The sequence below is a fragment of the Salvia miltiorrhiza genome, chromosome 6 (genome assembly GCF_028751815.1).
Source record: "Salvia miltiorrhiza cultivar Shanhuang (shh) chromosome 6, IMPLAD_Smil_shh, whole genome shotgun sequence".
NCBI classification, from domain to species: Eukaryota; Viridiplantae; Streptophyta; class Magnoliopsida; order Lamiales; family Lamiaceae; genus Salvia; species Salvia miltiorrhiza.
The window spans coordinates 15,329,619-15,353,284 of record NC_080392.1 but is presented as its reverse complement, the minus strand read 5'-3'; the positions used below and the strand labels follow the sequence as shown (position 1 = coordinate 15,353,284).

General features: G+C 30.9%; 1 protein-coding gene across 1 annotated transcript; it reads left to right on the top strand.

Moving 5' to 3' along the window:
* The first annotated feature begins 17,550 nt into the window (after positions 1-17,550).
* On the top strand, positions 17,551-19,852 carry LOC130990138 (remorin 4.2). The gene is made up of 2 exons (XM_057914339.1): positions 17,551-18,171; positions 19,515-19,852. The coding sequence occupies exons 1-2, from the start codon at positions 17,716-17,718 to the stop codon at positions 19,695-19,697; spliced, it is 639 nt and encodes a 212-aa protein (XP_057770322.1). The 5' UTR covers positions 17,551-17,715; the 3' UTR covers positions 19,698-19,852.
* Positions 19,853-23,666: the final 3,814 nt, after the last annotated feature.

Below are 23,666 nucleotides of genomic sequence, written 5' to 3'. Positions count from 1 at the left end.
GACTTGTGTTTTAAAATGTAAACCCAGACTTTCCTAGAGAAATCATCTATTAGAGACATGAAATATACTCCTCCACCTATAGTGGTGGTTTTGGATGGACCCCACAGATCACAATGAACATATTGAAGTGGTGCAGATGAGACATGTTTGCCAACAGGATATGGAAGTTTCTTGCTTTTACTTAATTCACATGCATCACAAGTGTTCAGTTTTTCATCAGCAGATAAACTCAGTATACCCTGTTTCTTTAGTTCAATTAATCCTTTTTCACTAACATGCTCAAGTCTCTCATGCCACAATTCAATATCACAAGTAGAGGCAATTTCAGACTCACCAACAATAGTTTCAGCAACTAAATGATACAAAGTCTGTTTTCTGGTTCCTTTCAACATAACTTTATCTTCTTTTAAGACATATATATCATTAACACATGATTTAAACTCATAGCCTTTCATTTGTAGAGATCCAAGGGATATCAAATTCCTTTTTAGACTAGGAATATATCTAACTTCAGTTATGAGCCTTACAGAATTATCATGTAGCTTTAACTTGATTGCACCAATGCCTTTGACAGGGCAGACTTGGTTGTTTCCCAAAACTACAGATCCCAGGTCCTTCATCTGCAAATCAACAAACCAATTCAAGTTAGGACACATATGGAAAGAACACCCTGAATCTAATATCCAATTATTCTCAGTTTAAGAAGATGTGATGTTTAAAGCTTCAGCTTCTTGGAGATTTTCAGCAAGGTCTGCAGTGTCTGAAGAGCTTTTTTGAGCTTGTTTTCTTTTCCAGCTGTAGCAGTCTTTCTTGATATGCCCTGGCTTCTTGCAGTAGTGGCATTTCTTGTTTTCCTTCTCATCATCCTCCTTCTTTCCTGATCCTCCCTTCTTTTCTTTGAAAGGCTTCTTGAATTTTCCTTTGTTGGACTTTGCTTTGACATTGAGGTTTTCAATTGCGGTTTCTTGCCTGCCATTAGATGCCTTTTGCAACTCCCTAGATTTCAAGGCATTCATGACTTCATCCAGGGAGATAGCAGTCTCCCTCCCATACAGCATGGCATCCCTCATGTTGTCATAGGATTTGGGCAGGGCACTAAGGAGCTGGATTGCCTTATCTTCATCTTCTAGCTTTACATCAATATCAGCCAAATCATCAACGGCTTTATTGAATTCATCCAGTTGATCAGATAGATTCTTCTCCTCTGAAACTCTAAAAGGAATACAGCCTCTTCTTCAAGAAGAGCCGATTTGCCAGAGACTTAGTCATGTAGAGTCTCTCCAGTTTAGCCCATACTGCAGCTGCAGTGTCTTCTTTTGACACCTCTCTAAGCACTTTATCTCCCAGATGCAGGATGATAGTGCTATGAGCCTTCTTTTGCATTTCAGCGAACTTCACCTTCCCATCTCCTTCTTTAGGTGCCTTCTCTGTGGTAAGAACATCATCAAGGCCCTGTTGAATGAGAACGACCCTCATCTTCATTCTCCACAGGGAGAAATCATTCTTCCCTGTGAATTTCTCGGTGTCGAATTTAGCAATCGACATTTAGTAGATCTCCAGTCTTGAGATTCAGCACGTCGTAGTAGTGAAAAGAATGGCGATTCCTCCACCGATCAAGAACTCCTCCGATTCAGATTTCCTCCGATTCAAATCTCAAACAGTTGGTGTGCGTCGATCTTTCGTTTCCCACAGACGGCGCCATTTGTTGTGGAATTGCTTGAATGATCAACGTAGCAAGAACATAAAAGAAATGAACACAAACAAGATTTACGTGGTTCGGATTTTTCAATCCTACATCCACGGAGAAGAAACGATCCACTCTATTTCACTATGAACATTCAAGAACTTTACAATTACAATTGAGAACTCTCAACACTAGAAGAAGTGTATAGCCTACAAATCTATCAAGATTGCTATGTATCCTCACTCTCAACTAGTTTACAGTAATGGAAAATCTTAAGCAACAACTCAACAACTAATCTAGGTATTTAAACAATAGAAATAGCAGTTAAGAAGATTTGAGTTGCGCGCCGACTTCTGGAATGAAAGAACAGATCCGTTGGATCTGTTTTAACTAACCCTAAAACTGAACTCCCTTAACTCTTGCATATTTGCTAACTGATCCCTCAGCTATAGACTAAACACCCTTGCATATTCTACCAGTCAGAGGAATCGAACGCCAGAGTAGAGAAATCAAGACGCCAGAGGAATCAGAGTCAGAGCAGCGAAATGCATCACCAGAGAAATCAGGTCCAGAGGAATCAAGTCCAGAGCCGTGAAAAGCATTGCCAGAGAAATCAGAGTCAGAGCAGCGAAATCATCATTCCACTGGCAACTCATTTCTCTGGCGAGGTCAGAGAAAACGTATAGACTAATTGTATGTAGATACTTTACTCACAGATATCTTCCCCGAAGCAACCATTTGCGAGTATAATTCTAGTGTAACATGAAAAAATGGTTCGGAATCTTGAAGGAAAATGTTTTATGCGAACAAGTTTGTATTTTTTTTCTTTTCGTTGCTGGTTTTGTGAGTGGAATTGTTTTCACAATTCCATATGTTAAATTGGCATTAGATTGTACTAGTTTTAGTTTTGAATAAAATGAAGAAAACTTTATGGATAATTTTTGTGTAATATGTTGCAATTTCATCGGTTCAAGTGGATGAATTTTAATTAATGTGGAATGATGAGTTTATTGTATTAGATTATTTTTATTGCATAAGCATCGATCATACTGCAACGAAATTGTTTTGTTTTGAGCCTTAAACTCTATAGGCAGAACTAATTTATGGCAGTTTGTAAATGATTGTACACATTAATCTCATGTGTCTTGTAAGCTTAAGGATTTTCTTCTTCTTTTCAAGGTTTCATAAGGTGTCACATAAGGTCTTGGAATCGATGCTCATTATCTTCTTCTTTTCAACACACAGCTATTTGAACATGGCTGAATGCTCAAATTTTCAATGTTTACTCTTTAGAAGAATAAAGATGCAATACATTACAATGCAAAAAATTGCTTTGTTGTGGAAGAGATGGGCTTCATAGATTTGCGTTGTTTTTGTTTGATTTTTGAGTCGAGAAATTTTGTCGAACATCTTGTGTATGTGTGCCCAAATGAAACTCAAGAGAAAATTTGAAATGGTCGATAGAACACAATAACAAGCAAAATTATATCGTCAATAAATTAAGAGAAATTTGAGATGATCGATAACATCTCGTATAACAAACCAAATTATATCAAAGTGGTTCGATATTACAAAATACTTAGACAAATGAATCCAAAAACCAACTAAAGATAGACGATTGCACAAGAAATATTCTAAACAACGGTTGAGCTGGAATATTGAACTATCACCTCCATCTTTCTCCTTGGGCAAAAAGCTGCTCAATCTCAGTCTCTCCGCTCACGGCCTTGTCACCATCTCATCAACCTCCGTCCAATCGCCATGTGAAATAGCCGCACAGGCACAAGCACAGCGCCTCCGCCATCGCTCGATTCCCTCCGGCTCACCATCAGGTCACCGTGCCCTAATTTGGTGATTTTGCTTCTGATTTTCAATAATAATAAAAAATCAAATAATAGAATATTAAGTTTCAAATTTTGCTTTTGATTTTAATCAGCATTCTTAAACTAAGTGACATTAGGAATCAAATATTTATTACCTATGTGAAATTTGAGGCCAAATAAAGTAATGCTAGTGAGTGTAGCAAGGGAGATCAACATTCGTGTCTGTCCGATGGGGCATAGACCAAAACACTTCTCATGTAAATTTGTGTTCCTGCATTCAAGTTGAATTTGTTTTATCATTAGCTTGAAAGCATAGAAGCAATATTCTCTTGGAGAAAGCAGCGGCTAATAATCTAATCATTTTACAATATGATATCTTTGTGATGCCCCAATTTTCTTATTAAATAAAAAAAGGTATTTTGAATAAAATATTAAAATTCAAACATTTAAAAATAACTCAAAAACCAATTTCAACGGAAAAATGTAGATAAACATAATAAATTTGATCTTTGTTCCAATTCTAAAATAAAAAATTATTTTTTCTTTTATCTTGACCATCGCTCGCCCAACCTCTCATCGCCCAAGTTATCTCCTGAAAAAAAATATTATTTTTAGGGTGAATACAAAAAACTCAGTGGGGTGCATTTATCCATATTATAAGAATCACAACAAATATAAGTGCAATAAAAACTGTCTGCTCTTTCATATTGCCCGAAGGCTATAACTTTCTGTCTCATATAATCCGTATGTTATAACTTTCTGTCTCATATAGCCCGTAGGCTCTGCCTACATCTCACACATATAATTTGAGTAAAACGTATAATAAGGATAAATGTTAAATGCAACGTTATAACCTCACCTTAATTAACCTTTCTTGAATTAATCTTGCAATTAAATAATTAAGTCTCGCACGCCGTTTCTAATATGAAATCATAATTAAAATATGCTAAATCAATGAGTGCACATGGACATGAATATATAAATATAAATAAAACCTCTTTTTTTCTAATATATATTGATAAAATTAGTGCACCTTAAAACACAAGTATATATCTAGATATATATTAAAACAACTACAGCTAATTAATAATAATAATAATAATCAAAACACCCTTAAAAGAGTGATAGTATTAAGCGAAACATGCAATAAATCTGAACTTCCCACATTTAAAAGCAAACAACATTCTGGAGATCAAGGAGTATACATATATACACACACACGCATATGGCTCAAAATGCAATGTATAAAACAATGCAGATTGTTTTAACTCATTTTGCAGACTTCAATAAATAAAATAATAATAAAAATAGGTATGCTGTTGTACACTTTGCTATCTATCTATTATATAATAGGATTAAGCCTTAACCTATGTGGCATATCTAAAACCTCACCATTTCAAAATTTACCATATATAATCTTCATCATTTATTAATTAATTAACTATTACATTCTATATAAAGATTCATTAATCATAATAAATATAATTAATAATAATGTATATATAATAATATTAACATTACATATAATCTAAATTAATAAATTTTATTATTTATTTTTTCTAGATAAAAATTAGATTTACATGTCTGATAAGAAAAAAATTATAATCTATATACGATAAATTATTTTAATTGAATGTTAGTGATTAGATGTATATTTGTTATATATTTCTCAATAGCGTACATATTATATGTATATGTTGAAATATATTATATTGTATGAATATATATATATATATATATATATATATAATATTTATATTCTTAATTTTCAATAAAATTAATTTTAAATTAAGTTTGAATTGAGACATGCACGTATATGTAAATTATAAACGGGTCTGCTCATTGATTTACATGTTTGCATAATAAGGCACAAATTCTATAAACTGATTACTTTAAAACAAAATCTTATTTTATGTCTATCAAAATAATTAAAATTTTATTTTTTATAAAATAAATCCATACATTTTATTTATATAGGGAAGAAAAATATATTCTTCATTTCTGCAAACTTTATTTGTTTCTGTTCGTCCATTACTACTACTACTACAATAATAATAATAATAATAATAATAATAATAATAATAATAATAATAATAATAATAATAATAATAATAATAATAATAATAATAATATATTTAATTTAATTTGAAAAAATAAATTGGTTTGATTAAGTAAATTATTTCTTCAATTTAATTTGATTATAAAATAATATATTTTGTATAAAATTTTAAAAATAAAATTTGGATTCAACATAGATTTTTTTATGAAAATCTATCAATTAAATTAATAAATAAATTAATACAATTTGAATCTCGTGTCAACTTTCTTAAGCTACACACAAGATGATTTTCAAAACTTAGTTATGGTCTTTCAAACTTCAAACAAGATAATGTTCACGAGTCAATTTTATTCTTTCAATTTTCAGACGGAATGATGCTCGAAACTCAAGATTTGAATATAATTAATGTTCACGAGTCCATTTTACTCTTTCAAATTTCAAACAAAATGATGCTCGAAACTCAATTATGATATTTCAAATTTCAACTGTACATGAAATAATACACAAAAAATTGTCAAAAAATTCAAGCTGCATACAAGATGATGTTTAGAAGTTAGTTATGATCTTACAAGCTAAAGATGATAATGATCTTTAAAACTACATACAAGATAATTCTTGTAACTTAATTGTGGTCATTCAAAGTTTAAATGAGATGATACTTACAAGTTAAATTTGTTTTTTTAAACTCCAAACGAGATGATTCTTGGAACCCAATTATAATATTTAGAACTAATAATGCATAAAAGTTTGTCAAGATTTTTTCAAGTTCCATACAAAATGATGTTTACAAGTTAGTTATGATGTTAGAAGCTCCAAATCATACAATCTCACATGTCAACTTTGATTTTTAAAGCTTCAGATAGTGATGTTAAAAAACTTGACGCATAAAAGTTCATTTTTTGTATTTTAAGGTCTAGACGAGATGATACTCAAAAGTCTGATGTTCAAACGTTAGTTGTCATCTTCCGAAATTTAGATTATGATATGATCCTACAAGGTTCAGACGAGATGATGCTCAGATGAAATAAAATTTTCAATATCGATACATTTTTCAAAATATTATTAAATAAAAATCTACATAATAAGAATATTTATTATTCTAACAAAATGTTAACATTTAATTGAGGAATATGATTCAAATTAATATAATTTCAACTATATTACCTTAAATTAAATAAATTTAAAAATAATTTATATAATAACTTAAAATAATTTCCCGTCGAATTTCGACGAGTAATACACTAGTTTAAATAATAGAGATGTAAAAAGATCTGACTACTTTTGAAAAGGAGAAGAATAGTTTTTACTAATTGGGTGCAGAGTCAAAACTTATACTCCTTAGAGGAAGCATCTCTTCGATGTTCATAATGAAAACACGGAAAGGAAGGGAGAATTGTAAATACAGAGAATAGGAAAAGGCAGCAGCCCGAAACACAGAGCACTTTCTTGCGAAACCAAAAAAAGAGGAAGAAGAAATTTACCTCGCCCAAGGTAATAGAGAATGAGCTTGGTGATTTTTAAAAGTGAGAAATGAGGTGAAAGTGTCTGCTATTTATACAAGAGGTTGGGAGTTTATTTTCGGCAGTAAAATCAATTAAGGAAAAATCATTCCATAATTTTAGATAAAATGCTCATGCTCATGCAATATCTAGGCGCGACTTATAAGACTTAAAATTTAATTATTGAAAAGAATTAAAGAAGAAAAATTTTTGTAGTTAAAAATATTTTGGAACACTACAAGTTTACAACATTGGTGTGGAAAATGCAGCATGGAGACAAGTATGCGCTTCTGTTGAGCTGTTTTGGATCTTCCCTAATATACACTACAAAATAATTTTTTACCAAGGGATTACCGACGGAAACTAGTCTCTCGGTAATCTATATCTATACATATATAAAAGCTGGTCCATCTAGCCAAAAAAATTTCCCGCCCTTTTACTCAATTTATTTTTGGAAAGTTGATCTATATTTGGAAAGTTGACTAATTTATAGGATGATATATATATATTTATGTTCTTAATTAAATGTAATTAAATCTACATTTAATTTAACGACATTTATTCCCATCATCTATATATGAAATTTATATGTAAAAATTTGTAGATCACTAATTTCAATTAAATCTTTTGTGAGAAATATTCATCCAATAAATAAAATTCAAAATATAAATACATATAAATTGCATGGGATCTTGTAGTCATTTGCAAAAGTGAATATTCTTTATGATTTACACGCAATTTTAGACTATAGATTGTTTTTTAATTCAAGAGAATAAAAAATTATTTACGAACTCGTAGCAATATCTCATATAAATTATTTTTGATTTACACGCTATCTCATAGATTGATTTCTAATTATTTTCAATTAAATCTTTTGGAGATAAACAAAAGACGGGCTATATAAGGCGGCTATTAATTTTTTGTTGTGATTTTGCAAAGTATGACAAATAATAATAATAATAATAATAATAATAATAATAATAATAATAATAATAATAATAATAATAATAATAATAATAATAATCTTACTAATGCTAAACACGACACAATAGATCATCAAATCATATCTCCATAAATCATGACCCACATTGATTATGTTTCTATGTTTTATCTAACAAATCAAAATACCAATATACCAATCAACTATCAACGAAATTATGAAATACATATTAAGTAGAGTAAGGTATTGATTGGTACGCATGATTAATGAGATTTTTGTATTATCTTTACAGCTAAACAAAGGAGACGAAGAAGAAGCCCTATCTCAGGCATGCATGACATCAGATCTAAGAGAGAGAGAGGTGATAGCGTGAAATGTGTAATTTGGCAACATTCCATATATATCTCCAAAAAATGTAACAACTTTTTATTATCGTCAAACCAAAATCAACTCCATTATCAAAGCATCTCATTCAATATAATATATTAAATATATAAGTTTCATATATATTTCCCATCAAATGTGTATCCCCGTGGCCTATATAAACTAACTTTTGGTGTGAAATTTTTACTTGTACTCACTTCTTCTTTTAATAATCATCATTTCTCTAATCACAAACATGCCGACCATGTGGTCTTTAGTAAAAAAATTGGAACAAAATAATGCCAGATCTGCAATGAATTAAATACGAGGCTATTTTATTTTGGAAGGGAAAATTCTCACAGACCATAATGCAGGACATCAAGTATTGATACTAAGGATGACACTGATACCAGTTGATCCAAGACTACCGCTCAAGTTTCAACGGCAGCAGTTCCCTATTATTGTTTCTTATGCAATGACTATAAACAAAAGTCAAGGTCAATCACTCTCTCATGTGGGTTTATTTTTTAATAAGCCTGTTTTTAGTCACAGTCAGTTTTATGTAGCTATTTCTAGAGTTACAAGTCGAAGGAGTCTGAAAATCTTGATATGTAATGAAGACAAAATAGATTATTAATTCTACAAATGTTGTATATAAATTATAAAGAAGTGTTCCAAAATTTATAATAATAAGATGACAAGTTTGCAATTGTCTTTTCATGTATTATTATTTTCACCTTTATTTTTAAATTTTAAGTAATTTAAAATGTTAGTCTTAAATACATTTTAGCAGTAACATAGTTGGTATAACAATTGTATAATAAAATATTTTAAAATAATTTATTTTAGAGATTATACAAAAGTGTTTTTCAGAATGTTACAATAAAATGCTTATATTGTTCGATGTCTTACTTAATCAGGTATAGACATCCTATGAACTTTTACGTAAATGGATGAATTTTAAAATAAGTTATGATATTTTTTATTATTTTATATCTTTATTTTAATTTTAATAACTTTCAACAAAAATATATTCATATTTCTTTTAAAAAATTAGTTAAGCAAAACCAAATTTTAACAACATATGTAATCCCGTGCATCGCACGGGTAAAACACTAGTATAATATAAAAGAGGAGTTTAACGTAAACTTTTTCCCACCAAAATTTCTCTCTCTTTATTTTTCTTTTTGTAGTTTTTGATTCTCTTTTAAAATCACCAACTTTAATTTATAAAAAAAAAAATTCAATATGGGTGTTAAATTAAAGATAATGACGATATCAATAATTTGATGTAAAAATTATAAAAAATAAATTTAAAACCAATAAGTTATTATAGTTTAAAGTCACAATTTTTTTTTCTCTCTCCTATCTCTTCTCTCCTCTATCATATCCTCTGTCATTTCTCATTTTTTAAATGTTACGATTCTTTCATTCATTTTCCCATATTCTTTCATTTTTTTTTATGTTTTTACTATATATTAGTAAATTGAAGAGTTTAATTTTGTAGTATCACATTTATTTAAATTTACTGAAATTGTATACATTTTATTTTTGAAAATGAATGATACATATCTCATGTACATCTTAGAATACTATATGATCCATAATGATACTTATTATCATCTATACTTGCTTTTGATATTTCATAATTTATATATTTATACACATTATCAATTAAATCAGTTAATTGCTATTTCAAAAATTGAAATTCGAATGTTTTCATATTGATATTTTTATTGAGATTATATTGTGGATAATTTATTTTTTATTGAGATCATATATGCATGTTTATATTTACTTATATATATATACATATATATATATATATATATATATGGTGTAGTTCTAGAGAGAACTACATTATTTGTGAGAACGGGAGAACCATCAAATCTAATGCATCCACTGTAAAAATTAATGCATTCGCTGTTAAAATTAATGCACTAAAAAAATTTAAAAAAAATGCTCCCTTCAGGATTCGAACCCAGGATCTGCATTCATCCAGCGAGATGATGCATTCACCGTAGATCTTGATGATCGAATGGCTGAAAATGGTTCTCCGGTCTTCTTTTATTTATGGTTCTTTCTTGAACCTCTCCCTATATATATATATATATATATATATATATATATATATATATATATTTAATATTTATTTATTTAAACTATTGTTCAATTTCGATGAAGTCGTGCATCGCACAAGCGGGCACATACTAGTTATCGAGTAATTAGCGAGAGGTATTGCATTCCAAATCTACCGATCCATTTACCGAGGAATTACCGAGTGAAGCTTTTACCAAGGGAGAACTTGTTCTCAGTAATGTTCAAATATAATTTTATTCAAATTAAATATAAATATAAATTAATACTTCGATTTTACCGAGGAACTAACTCTCTTGGTAGTGTCTTGGTAGAATTACACTACTACACCAAATAAGTTTCTTATTCACATTCCCCCCAAATTAGTCGTTAGTTTTCTTCTTCACATTCTTCACAATTTAAAACCTTAGCTCCATCGATTTCACTGTCTGCCACTAGGGATGGCAACGGGCCGGATCTGGATCGGGTCTGGCCAATACCAGATCCAGATCCGTTTTCATATACCAGATCCAGATCCAGATCCAGATCCATGGATCTGAAAATTTTGGATCCAGATCCAGATCCGTCAGATCCGCGGGTCCACGGGTCCAGATCCATGGATCTACTATTTTTAAATTAAATTAAAAAAAAGTCACAAAATCAATAACATCTAATTTCCATCATGAAAAATATAACACAAAATATTTTTATCTAATTACTTTTAGTTTTTATTCTTTTGAATATAATTTATTTATTATTTTTAATTTAGTTAATATTATTAGTAAACTAAATATAAAATATAAAAAATATATATAAAATAAAACGGATCCACGGGTCGGATCTGGGCCGGATCCGGATCTAAAATTTTAAGATCCAGATCCAGATCCGTTTTTAAAACTGAGATCCAGATCCAGATCCGTCGGGTCCAAAAAATTGAGATCCAGATCCGTAATCTGGACCGGGTCCAAGATCCACTGCCATCCCTATCTGCCACCAGCTACCTGCCGGCCACCGCCCACCGCCCAATCTATTTCGTCGCTTGTTGTCCACCTAATCTGCTCTATTACCACCTCGCTGCCGCCGCAATAGGATTGGGCACTTACCATCCAGGAGTCGGCCGACTCCGCCATTCGCTCTCTTCACCAATCATCTTCTACTCATCTCCGCTTTGTTCAGCTAACCTAAATCAGATCATCCCTGAAGCAAATTGAATGACCAATATGCGGTTTGTAGGATTTTATTCCCCAAAATCGGGACTCGGTATAGATATTATGAAGAGGCTTTCTTCACCAAAGTTAAAGGTGCCTCTAACATCTAATTCCTATCGATTCATTTTTTTTTGGTTCGAATCATCACTCTTTGATTGATTCCGTATAATCATCACTCTAACATTACCTTTTCCTACATTTTTTTTTCATACATATGAGTTGGTGAAATTAAGAGAACATCCTACATTCTTGTCTCCTCCTTGTGCGAGGTTCGCATTGCTATTTCAGTATTTGCAAGACATTCGGTATTATGATTGATTCCAATTTAAATTAGTGTGATTATTAATTTTTTTTTTCTACTTTTATGTGATAGGAAACTCAGCATCTTCTTAGCGAACCAGGTAGAATCCTTCAATTTCTGCTCATATATGCATCATAAACGAATTGAGCTTAATATGGAGGTGTATGTCTATTGATTATGTTCAGTTTTGTGGCTATGACTATCTTGATTTTGGTCTATTAACTTCAAGTGATAGTTTATGTTTTTTTCTTTCCACCCAACACTTGTTCTGATGCTCCTAGATTTAGTGTACTAATTTAAAATGACAAATGTAACTTGAAATCATGCATTATATTTTAGCATAAAAATTTAACTTCATATATATATATATATATATATATATATATATATATATATATATATATAGGGGCGCGCTCCAGTGAGACCTCATATTTTTCGTGAAACACTAGGACAATGAATAAGACATAGTATAATACTAATGAACAAAACATATATCTAATGAACAAGATGTATATACCGATGAAAAATAAAATTTAAAAAATTCGTAATGAATAAGACATATATACTGATGAACAGGGCCGTATATACTGATGAACAATGCAGTATATACTGATGAATAACAAAATTTAAAATATTCTGCTCCCTCCAGGATTCGAACCCTGCGAAAAAAAATCACCCTCCAGATACAATATCAGCTATATGATTGATAAAATAAACGCACCAGATCGTGCCCTATATCTCATTAAAATTAGGGGGTCTCATTGGAGCGGCCCCCTATATATATATATATATATATATATATAGGGTGTGGTTCTAGAGAGAACTACATTATTTGTGAGAACGGGAGAACCATCAAATCTAATGCATTCACTGTAAAAATTAATGCATCCGCTGTTAAAATTAATGCACTCAAAAAAATAAAAAAAAATGCTCCCTTCAGGATTCGAACCCAGGATCTGCATTCATCCAACAAGATGATGCATCCACCGTAGATCTTGATGATCGAATGGCTGAAAATGGTTCTCCGGTCTTCTTTTATTTATGGTTCTTTCCTGAACCTCTCCCTATATATATATATATATATATATATATATATATATATATATATATGTGAAAAAGTTCTATTGAGAAAGACCAATATTTAAAGAAGTGAGAAACAATCTCATCCATTGATCATGATCTATCAAACAGTCCAAAATTAAGATTCAATCCGCAAACGTCCCCAAACGTTCAATAAAATTATTGCTATGTTCATAAAAAACTATTGACATGTTCAACGTTCCTAACTTTCAGAAAAAAAAATTAATTTCTCCATAGAACTCAACCTTATATATACAAGAAAATGAGCTTATACAAGAAAAGGAGAAACATTGAACATGTCAGTAATGCGGTTGAACATGTCAGTAACTCGGCCCAGTGTTGCTCTTTTCGGATTCATTGTTGGCTATCTCAGTTGTTGACACCCATCAAGGCTCGGACTCTCTCTGTGCTGACTTGTGGGATGCTTTTGCTCATGCCCGTAAGCATGTTGTCCTCGATTTCTTTCATATTCGGCGTGATGCTAATAGAGCAGCGCACGTTTTAGCTCACTTTGCTCTTTCTGTAAATGATGTAATGATCTGGAAGTCAAGTTTTCCCACTTGGCTTTCGGATATTGTCATTTTCGATTTGTCTTAATACAAGTTCTGGTTTTCTTCTAAAAAAAAAAATACATATATATGATATTTATTTATATTCTAAATCTATCATGAGAAATGAGACATAACGGCTAAACCTTCCATATCAAATCAACTTCGACACGTTATTACTAAATTATTAGGTAAAGACATAGTCAATTTTTTATCCATAGGTCAGGGCAATATCATTTTTTTTCTCTTCTTAATATTGGTCAATTATATCCAACATTTTAAATTTGATTCCTTTTTGGCCTTTGATATCAGATTAATATAGAACCATATAGTTCTACATTTTTTGAAACGTCAATAATACAAAGTACTAGAAGATACAAGTCACACAATCAACAAACCAATGAAATAATTATATCCAAATTTGAAAATACTCAATTTAATTTAATTAAAAAAACATCAAATTTTGCAATTTGATTATACAATTTTACAAAAAAAACTTTTACTATTTTAAATTTTATTTGCATGTTACAGTGTTACACAACATGTTCCGATGTTGGATTAAGAGGGTGTTTGGCTAAGTTTATTTTAAAGAGCTTATGAGCTCTAGGAGCTTATAAGATGTCTCAAGAGTTAATAAGATATAGTTTCTTAAAAGCTTATAAGTTGTCAAAGTGTTTGGGTAATTGAGCTTATAAGCTAGAGAGAGAATTTTTTGTTAGTGAGAGAAAATCTTTGTTAGAGAGAAAAAATCGAAGAAAAATGATATATGATGAAAATAAAAAATCATAGTTAAATTATTTTTGTAAAATGAGTGTTGCTTATTAGATAATGAGAAAATAAATTGGGGTAGATGAACTTATTTTTTGTCAAACACTTTGAAAAAAGCTTATAAGCTAGCTTATTTTGTCAAACACTTTGAAAAAGCTTATAAGCTCCTAAACAACTGATAAACTGTTTTAAAGAGCTTATAAGCTCAGCCAAACACCCTCTAACATTTGGATACAATAATATTCTTTGGGGTCGAACTGGAAGAATTGCGACACAATTCTTTTGAGCAAACATGGACCGGTTTTACCCCTTGGGTCCTTAAAATTTTCCACTCTATGATATATATATATATATATATATATATATAGGGAAGGACTACCGTGAAAATATTTCTTAAAATAAAAATAAAAACGTTTTTCAATGTATGAATTTTATGTAGAACACGTATGAATTCATTCAACATGGTTACGAACTGTGAAAAATAAATTTTTGCTACATTTGAGATTCGAACTTAGGACCACGAATTCATCCAACAGGGTTACGAATCAACCATAGATCTTGATGATCTAAAGGCTGAAAATTATTTATATTTTAAGAAGTGTTTATATATATATATATATATATATATATATATATATATGGAAAAGTTTGATTGAGAAAGACAAATATTTAAAGAAATGCGAAATAATCTCATCAATTGATCATGATCCATCAAATGGTCCAGAATTAAGAATAAATCTCATGTCGATATTTTGTTGTGATGAACATGTCAGTAATTTTTTATGAACGGACGTATTTGTTGGAAAGATATATTTGTTTAAAATTTCGCACTCCAGGATTCGATATATATATATATATATATATATATATATATATATATATAGAGGTGAACTATAATAAAAACACATCTTTTTGTAAAAACTAAAAACGGCTGAATTCTATGTAGAACACGTATGAATTGGCTGTGTAACTGTATGAATTGCGAAAGGTCCTGAATTCTATGTAGAACATGTATGAATTGGCTTAATTCATACAGTTACACAGCTAATTCATACGTGTTCTACATAGAATTCAGCCGTTTTTAGTTTTTACAAAAAGATGTGTTTTTATTATAGCTCACCCATATATATATATATATATATATATATATATATATATATATATATCATGGGGGAGGGCTAAAATAAGTACACATTTTAAGATATAAAATAAGAATCATTTTCAGCCCTTTAATCATCAAGATCTACGGTTGATTCGTAACCATGTTGGATGGATTTATGGTCCTGAGTTCGAATTCCAACGATAGCAAAAATTTATTTTTCACAATTCATACATTTATATAGTGAATTCATACGTAATCTACATAAAATTCATACATTAAAAATTGTTTTTATTATTTATTTTAAAATGTGTTCTCACAACAGCTCACCTCATCATCGTCATCATCATGTGTAACATCTTTCATTTAAGTTTATGTATATAAAAGAGATTAGTTGCCTAAGATTTGCAACCTCCGCAAACCTCGACACACTTAAAAATTGTTTGAAGATGTATACAATCAGTATCAATATTTAAAAAGAATTAAATTTGATGATCCATTTTTGTAGAAAGAGGGACCTCCTTTTGGTTCAATAATGGAGGATGTTGTATTTATCGTTTGTGATTGATTATGACTAATCCACTACCAATAGCGTAGTTTCGTCGACTCATCAACAAAAATAATTAGAGAGGACAACTCATACAATCGACAAAAGTTGAAGACGACATTCTTTTTTTCCCCTATCAATGAGTAATTAATTAATTAATACTCATTACACGTATTCCTAAAAAGATAAAAATTCATCATTACACGTAGAATATCACAATGAGTCAAACACTTATACCCCTTCAGGAAAGAAAATAGAGTGAGAGCTTTTTTTTTTTAAATACACTAAACTTAGGTTAATTTGAAAAATAGGACAATGACTTTTGAAATTGTAAAAATAGGACATTAATTAATAAGCGTTGCATCCGCATAACATTTCTCGGCCAATTATCGAATTTTCGGACTTTCCCGCATAGACCAAGCACATGATATTTTATCTGGAGCAGTAAAAATGATGTGCTTGTCACATAATCAACCCCTCCCTGCGGATTTCATGTGCTTGGTCTGTGCGGAAAAATCCCAAAAATTCGAGAAATTGACCCATAAATGTTTCGCGGGTGCAACACTTAATAATTAGTGCTATATTTTTACAAATCTGAAAGTTATTGTCCTAAAAAATCCTCTGATTCAAGAAAATATCATGTTCAAAACGTAGAAATAATGTAGATAAAATATATGCATGTATATAATGTGCACTTACGTAAATTAAATATGAATTGAAACAATATGTTTTAATTTAATTCTTTAAGATGATATGAAATAAAATGTTAGTATGCAGTAACTAATCAATTGATTAATCATGTTTACGTGTCTCCAATTTTTAATTAATTTCAGAAAATGTATATTTCCAACTTTCAGTTTCTATTAATTAATATTCAAAATATATCTTGTTATATAAAATCCGTCGATAGAATGATGAGTCATTTTATCGAATGGTGAAACGACGTCACTTTAATGGATGTGGTTGAACAAAAAATTTCTATCTAAAAAGTTTAAAATTTCGGCGAGTTGACTCATTATTTTGTCATTAAAGTTTGTATAGTGGAACATTTTTTGAAAAATGTTGAAAGTTGAATATTGAATAAACACAAAATCTCCTGTACATCCGAGTTTACGGTATACCTGGGTCGTACCCGACCCGGATCCTGACCCAATTGGACTATCCTACCCGAATGTCAAGTGTTATATAGTGTCATTTCGATATAGTGTTAGTGTCATTTCAATATAGTGTCATTTGTAAAACAAAATATATAGTGTTAATGTTATTTTCGAAATAGTGTCATTTGTAAAATAAAATAATATTAGTGTCATTTCAAAATCGTGTTAGTGTTAATATCATTCCGTGTTAGTGTCATTCTGTGTTTTTTTTCTAAACCCGCGATCAACAGTTGCGGAAATTAACAAAAATAGATTAACCCCTTAATTGTACACATTGGTCCATTTAATTGAATATCGAAGAAGTGGAAGTCTCTTACACCAGCAATCAATTCAAGATGCTTAAACAAAACAAAAAAACAAAAAAAAGATCTTACACTAGCAGTCAATTCAAAATTTTTTCAAAACAAAAACAAAATAAAATATACGCATATCATATCCAAATATATATATAAAATATTATCAATTAGTAATTCAATCTAATAGTAATTCACACATTAGATTGATCTGATCATTACTCCATGACCATGACTAATATCAAAGCTTAAAACTCTCTCTCTCTCCAAATGTTGAGCGAGCAAAGATTGACAGGAGGCAGCGCAAGAAACAACATCCACAATGAAGATGATGATGGCCATATGGTTAGAGACATCCATGCCTTGACGCCGCCGTCATCCATGGCGTCGTCGGCCTCCGGCGAGAACTTCACCACCATCAGCCGAGAGTTCAACGCCCTCGTCCTCGCCGGCTCCCGCTTCCGAACCGATCAGAACCAGTCTGGCCCCAACTCGCACGAAACCAACCCCTTAGCCATCGTTGTCGATCCTCGTAACGGCGGCGGCGGTGGTGAAGAGACGACGATGCAGCGAGTGAGGAAAGAGGAAGCGGAGTCGAAGATTAGTGCATGGCAGAATGCGAAGATAGCGAAGATTAACAACCGGTTTAAGAGAGAGGAAACCCTAATCAACGGTTGGGAAGATAAGCAAGTGCACAAGTCTTCTTCATGGATGAAACATGTTGAGGTAATTAATTAAGGCTAATTCTATTATTTTTGTCAAGTTTAATTTGGTCTAGGGTTGGACCAGTACGGTATGCCCAAATTTTTTCGTCATACCGTATATCATACCGTAAATTGTGGTATGAGATTTTTCATACCGTTATCGTACTAAACTCTTCGACATATTGAAGATCGGTATACCGAAAAAATCGGTATGAACTTTTTCATGCCGATGTCGTACCAATAGTGCGGTATACCGTACCAAAGTTCAGTATACCGAAATTATTGGTATATCGTTTTATGTCTAAATTACCAAAATTTTACGGTATACCGTATATCTATACATACCGAAATTACATCAAACAAAAATAATTATGAAAATAAATTTATAATTTATCATTATATATATATATAATTTATTTCAATTGATACGGTATATCGGTATTCGATATATATTGATACCGCAGTATACATCGAAATACCGGTATATACCAAAATAACCGGTATATACCGCGTTATCGGTATATCGCGGTATGAGGAAATTGATACCATTATCGTATCGAAACATTTCGGTACGGTACCATACCGTACCGAAATTTACGGTATTACCAAAAATTCGGTATTTTCGGTATTTTTTCGATACGATAAGTGCGGTATACCGATTTTTCGATATTTTGATCCACCCCTAATTTGGTCCAGAGCGGAGCTAGGATTTTAACAAGTGTTTCTTATAAAATGAAATGATTGAGAACTTTAAAATGTAAGCCAAATTCGTATGAGATTTGAGATTAATTTAGGTACGTACCTAGCTTAATTCCTTGTTAACAAATTCATACGTTCAAGGTGAATTTATGAACCAAATTCATATGAGATTGAAGATGAATTTAGGTAGCTTGTTACAAATGATATATTCGTCCTCTTCGACTCTTCTAGCATCGTCATATAACTCGCCAATTTATATATTAAAGTTTGTGATTTGTAATAAAGCATAACCTATTATATAGGGTTAAACCATAACTTTTCTCTATGATTTTCATTTGGTAGCTTAACAATAATGAGAATTTGATCATTGTACATGTCATTTTCATTAATCATTATCATTTGATATATGCTCTTATTAGTCCAAAAAATAATTCAAAACTACACATATTCTATTATATATACGTATAACTCCAACTATTAGAATTATTAATGTCAAACTTATATATAGAGGATATTACGTCCGGCTTAAAATTTGGTCACGCGTAGTTTTTCCACCAAAATAAATCCAACCTTTTGAGGTTGATAAATAATTAATATGTTCTTGCTTTTTATGTTGTGAAAGTTATGTGTTTTAATTGAAAAAAGAAAACTATACATGAATTTTAGAGAAAGATAGAGGAAAAGAGAGCAAAAGCGGTGGAAAAGATGCAGAATGATATAGCAAAAGCCCACAGAAAAGCAGAAGAGAGGAGGGCATCTGCTGAAGGCAAAAGAGGCACAAAAATTGCTAGGGTTTTGGAAATAGCCAATTTGATGAGAAGAGCTCCTTCGAAGCGATCTTTCTTCTAATCAGCGTATCTTTCAGTAAACGAATTTGAGGATCGATGTCTCATGTGTGAACGTTCGCACAATACGAACAACTCACATATTCGAACCACTCACATATTCTAATAGAATCCTTGTAAATATGCACTATGTCCAAGTATATTTATGTTTTTTTGAAATTGTCCTTATTTTTTGATGATACCCATAATCATATGATGGGCTATATGTGTGAGTATTTGGGCCCATTTAATTGATATGAATTTGGACGATGTAAAAATTATATAACTAGTTGGGCCCGAGACCAAATTGTGTCTGGATCCAATCAATGAATGAATGAGAACTGAGAGATACAGAAAAAGAAAAGTAACAGAAATAATATTCAATGAATGAAAAAGATATACTTGTAGACCTCACCTTCCTAGAAGTTTCTGAGTCATCACCTTTCATTTTCTATGTAGTTGCAATATATTATCACTTTAGAATAATCGTTATCAAACTACATAGTAATTTATTATAATGCCAAAATTTCCAATTCATCCGTAATTAACATGTAATGCTATAATGATGTTACCATCTTTTCATTTGTCGCAAAATAAATATTTCAAAGTTTATTTGTTCACAAGAGAGTTGATGTGATATACAAGAGAACTGACATTCCCAAAGTGTGGTTGTGCGGCCTTTGCATTTTCAATTTGATTAATAAATATTTTGGTGGACATGAACTCTGTTGCGACGACAACAAATTGATTGTTAATTTTGACCTAAATTGATGTTAACATTATTTCAACGTTTATATTTATAAAATAAGTGAAAATTCATGCGTAATTAATAATTGAACAACATATATCGACCTTCCAATTAAAGTTTTTAATTATTTACGAAAACTACTTTTACGTCAGTGTGATGCAGGGAGACATTAATTTTTAAAAAATACTATATAAATAAAATAATTTTATATTTAAAATTTTAACTATTTATTAATAATATATGAGAATAGAAAATTTTATATTGTACAATATATAAGTTGAAGCAACTATTGCTTGTCCTTTAAAATAAGAATTATCGTGAATTAATATTGTTAAAGTATGATATGTAAGTATTTGAAACAATGTATTTTGTTGAATTTTCAAATGATTTAAGCAATGCATCCTCAAAAAGATCGGTATATGCATAAAAGTTATTATCTTACAACCCACTATGAAAATTCATTCAAGTCTTTGGATTCATATTTTAAAGTCTAATGTTCTTAGTCAATCATAACACCGTGTAATTGAACCATAAATATGTTGACTAATATTAAAGAAAGAATAAATAAATAAATGTATGTTATAGTTCATGATAATCATAAATTTATCGATATCAAAATTATAGTAATTTTATTTACATTTACTGACTATTTTATTTATTTGTACTGAACACATGTGATCATTTTAGACAATATTATGTAATTACATATTTCATTAAAAAGAAATTATATAATGTGGTCATATTAATTATATATATATATATATATATATATATATATATATATATGGGCGCGCTCAAGTGAGACCCCTTATTTTTCGTGTAACATGAGGACAATGAATAAGACATATAATACTAGTGAACAAGACGTATATCTAACAAACAAGATGTATATACTGATGAAAAATAAAATTTAAAAAATTGGTAATGAATAAGACATATATACTGATGAACAAGGCAGTATATACTGATGAATAATAAAATTTAAAATATTATGCTCCCTCTAGGATTCGAATCCTGCGAAAAAAAACCATCCTTCAGATACAATATCAGCCATAGGAATGATAAAGTAAACGCACCAGATCGTGCCCTAGATCTCACTAAAATTAGGGGGTCTCATTGGAGCGGCCCCCTTATATATATATATATATATATAGGGAGTGGTTCAATTGAGAAGCTATACATTGTTGAGAAGTTGAGAAGCAATCTAATAGATGAACATGTCAATTAATTTTTATGAACGCGGGTTTGATATGGGGTTTGATCCTTGGCGATGGCATATTTTTTAACAAATTAAATAGATTCGTATGTTCGTCAGTTATATTTGGTATGTTCAAAGAATTTATTGATCTGTGGTCTAATTGTCATGTTCATCAAAATGTATTGACATGTTCATCTATTAGATTGCTTCTCAACTTCTCAACAATATATAGCTTCTCAATATAACCACTCCCTATATATATATATATATATATAGACACACACACACGTATGAAATACTTTAAGAGATAGAACGATAATCAATACAATAATTTATAGTGTTATGATTTATGTTACAATCAATTTGATGTGATTATAATTAATACACAATGAAATGTACAAAATTTCTCTTACACTTGCTGTGTAAATGTTCATGGAAAAAAATATGTTAAAAGTCTATGTATAATCATAAATCTTATTAATATTGATATTTTAATATTTTTATTTGTGTTTATTGAATATATATGTTATATATATTTACCGAACATTCATGATCATTTTATACATTAGCATAACTAACACTTATAATCTATTTAAGAGATAAAAGAAAAAAACTTAACTAAGTAACAATAGAAAGAATTACAATAAAAAAAATTTATATGCATGATACGAAGTAGATAAAATACAAAATAAATAAAAATATTAATATATATTCAAAAATAGTAAGATAAGTTTGGCGACAAGAAAACATAATTGACTATTTCTGTAAATGATTCTCCTTTTATATATATATAGATGGATTTAAAGTTGCAGGATTGAAGCATATGCCTTGTAAATATAAATAACTATATTATTTTATATATTTAAAACATCACTTTATATAATTATTTTATATATTTATTTGCATTGATTTAGCCAGACCAAATATATTTCAAACGGGCCAATTAAGCTAGCACCAATACTATTTATTTTATCTTAAACTTCTTAGAACTCTTCCTATCTTCCCCCAAAAAATAAATAATGTAAACAAAATATCTTGTTTGTACCTCACCTAACCTCTCTGCAACTTGTTTTTTAATTTATTTTTTCATTATTTATTAGTCAACCAAAATTCAATGGAGTATAGTAGATTTTACTCAAATTTATTCCTTGACTTTCCAGATTTCTTAAAAGAGAAACATCTTTTTGCAGGCGTAAGATATTAATTGGGCAATCGGCTACAAAATTAATTAACTTAATTTTAAAGTTCCAAATCGAACATGGTAGGTACCATTACCAATGAGTTTGGAGATGTGTGGATAATGCAGGTTAAGAAATTAATAGTGGTTTAGTTTAATTTAATTTAATTTGAAAGAGGGTGTGACTTCACATGGGCCAAGCCGCCTAAGTCATGTGTATTGGCAATGCTTTGTCTACTTATAGTTATAGTGGGCCAACCCTAACTTTATGGTCCCGTCCACAGTCATGCCACTTTTCTTTGACCGCACTGCCGCCAATAGGGGTGGGAATCGGGTCGGGTTCGGGTACCCTACCCGAAAAAATCGGGTATCCGAACCCGAAAATCGGTGAAAAATAGTACCCGATCCCGAACCCGATTACTAAATCGGGTACCCTAATACCCGACTCGGGTATCCGAATCGGGTATTCGGGTATCCGAATTTACCCGAGCTTGTCCAGATCCAGAAATCAAAAATCAAAATCAAAATGAATTGGATGCCAGAAATGTAGGAGCAGATCGAGACTGCTGCTGCGCGGTGGTCAGGTGGGGGAGACCGGCGACGGGGTCGCCGCTCAGGTACGGAGGCATGCGTGGCCGCGTGGAGGCTGGAGCAGTGCGGCCGCGGCGGGAGGGAATGAGCGGCGGGAGGGAGTGAATGAGAGACAGAGAGTGACGACAGAGAGTAATTCGGGTAATTGAGGGAGTGAATTAGCGGTGGGAGGGAGTGAATGAGAGACAGAGAGTGAATGAGAGACAGAAAGTAATTCGGGTAATTGAGGATTCACACATTATACAATCCTAAAAAATTAAAATTAAAATTTCAAATCCCC

Bases quoted from the DNA above. Each gene is read 5' to 3' on its own strand.
- LOC130990138 (XM_057914339.1), top strand. From the start codon at position 17,716: ATGTTGAGCGAGCAAAGATTGACAGGAGGCAGCGCAAGAAACAACATC. The intron at 18,172-19,514 runs GTAATTAATTAA...CATGAATTTTAG, and splicing joins CATGGATGAAACATGTTGAG to AGAAAGATAGAGGAAAAGAG.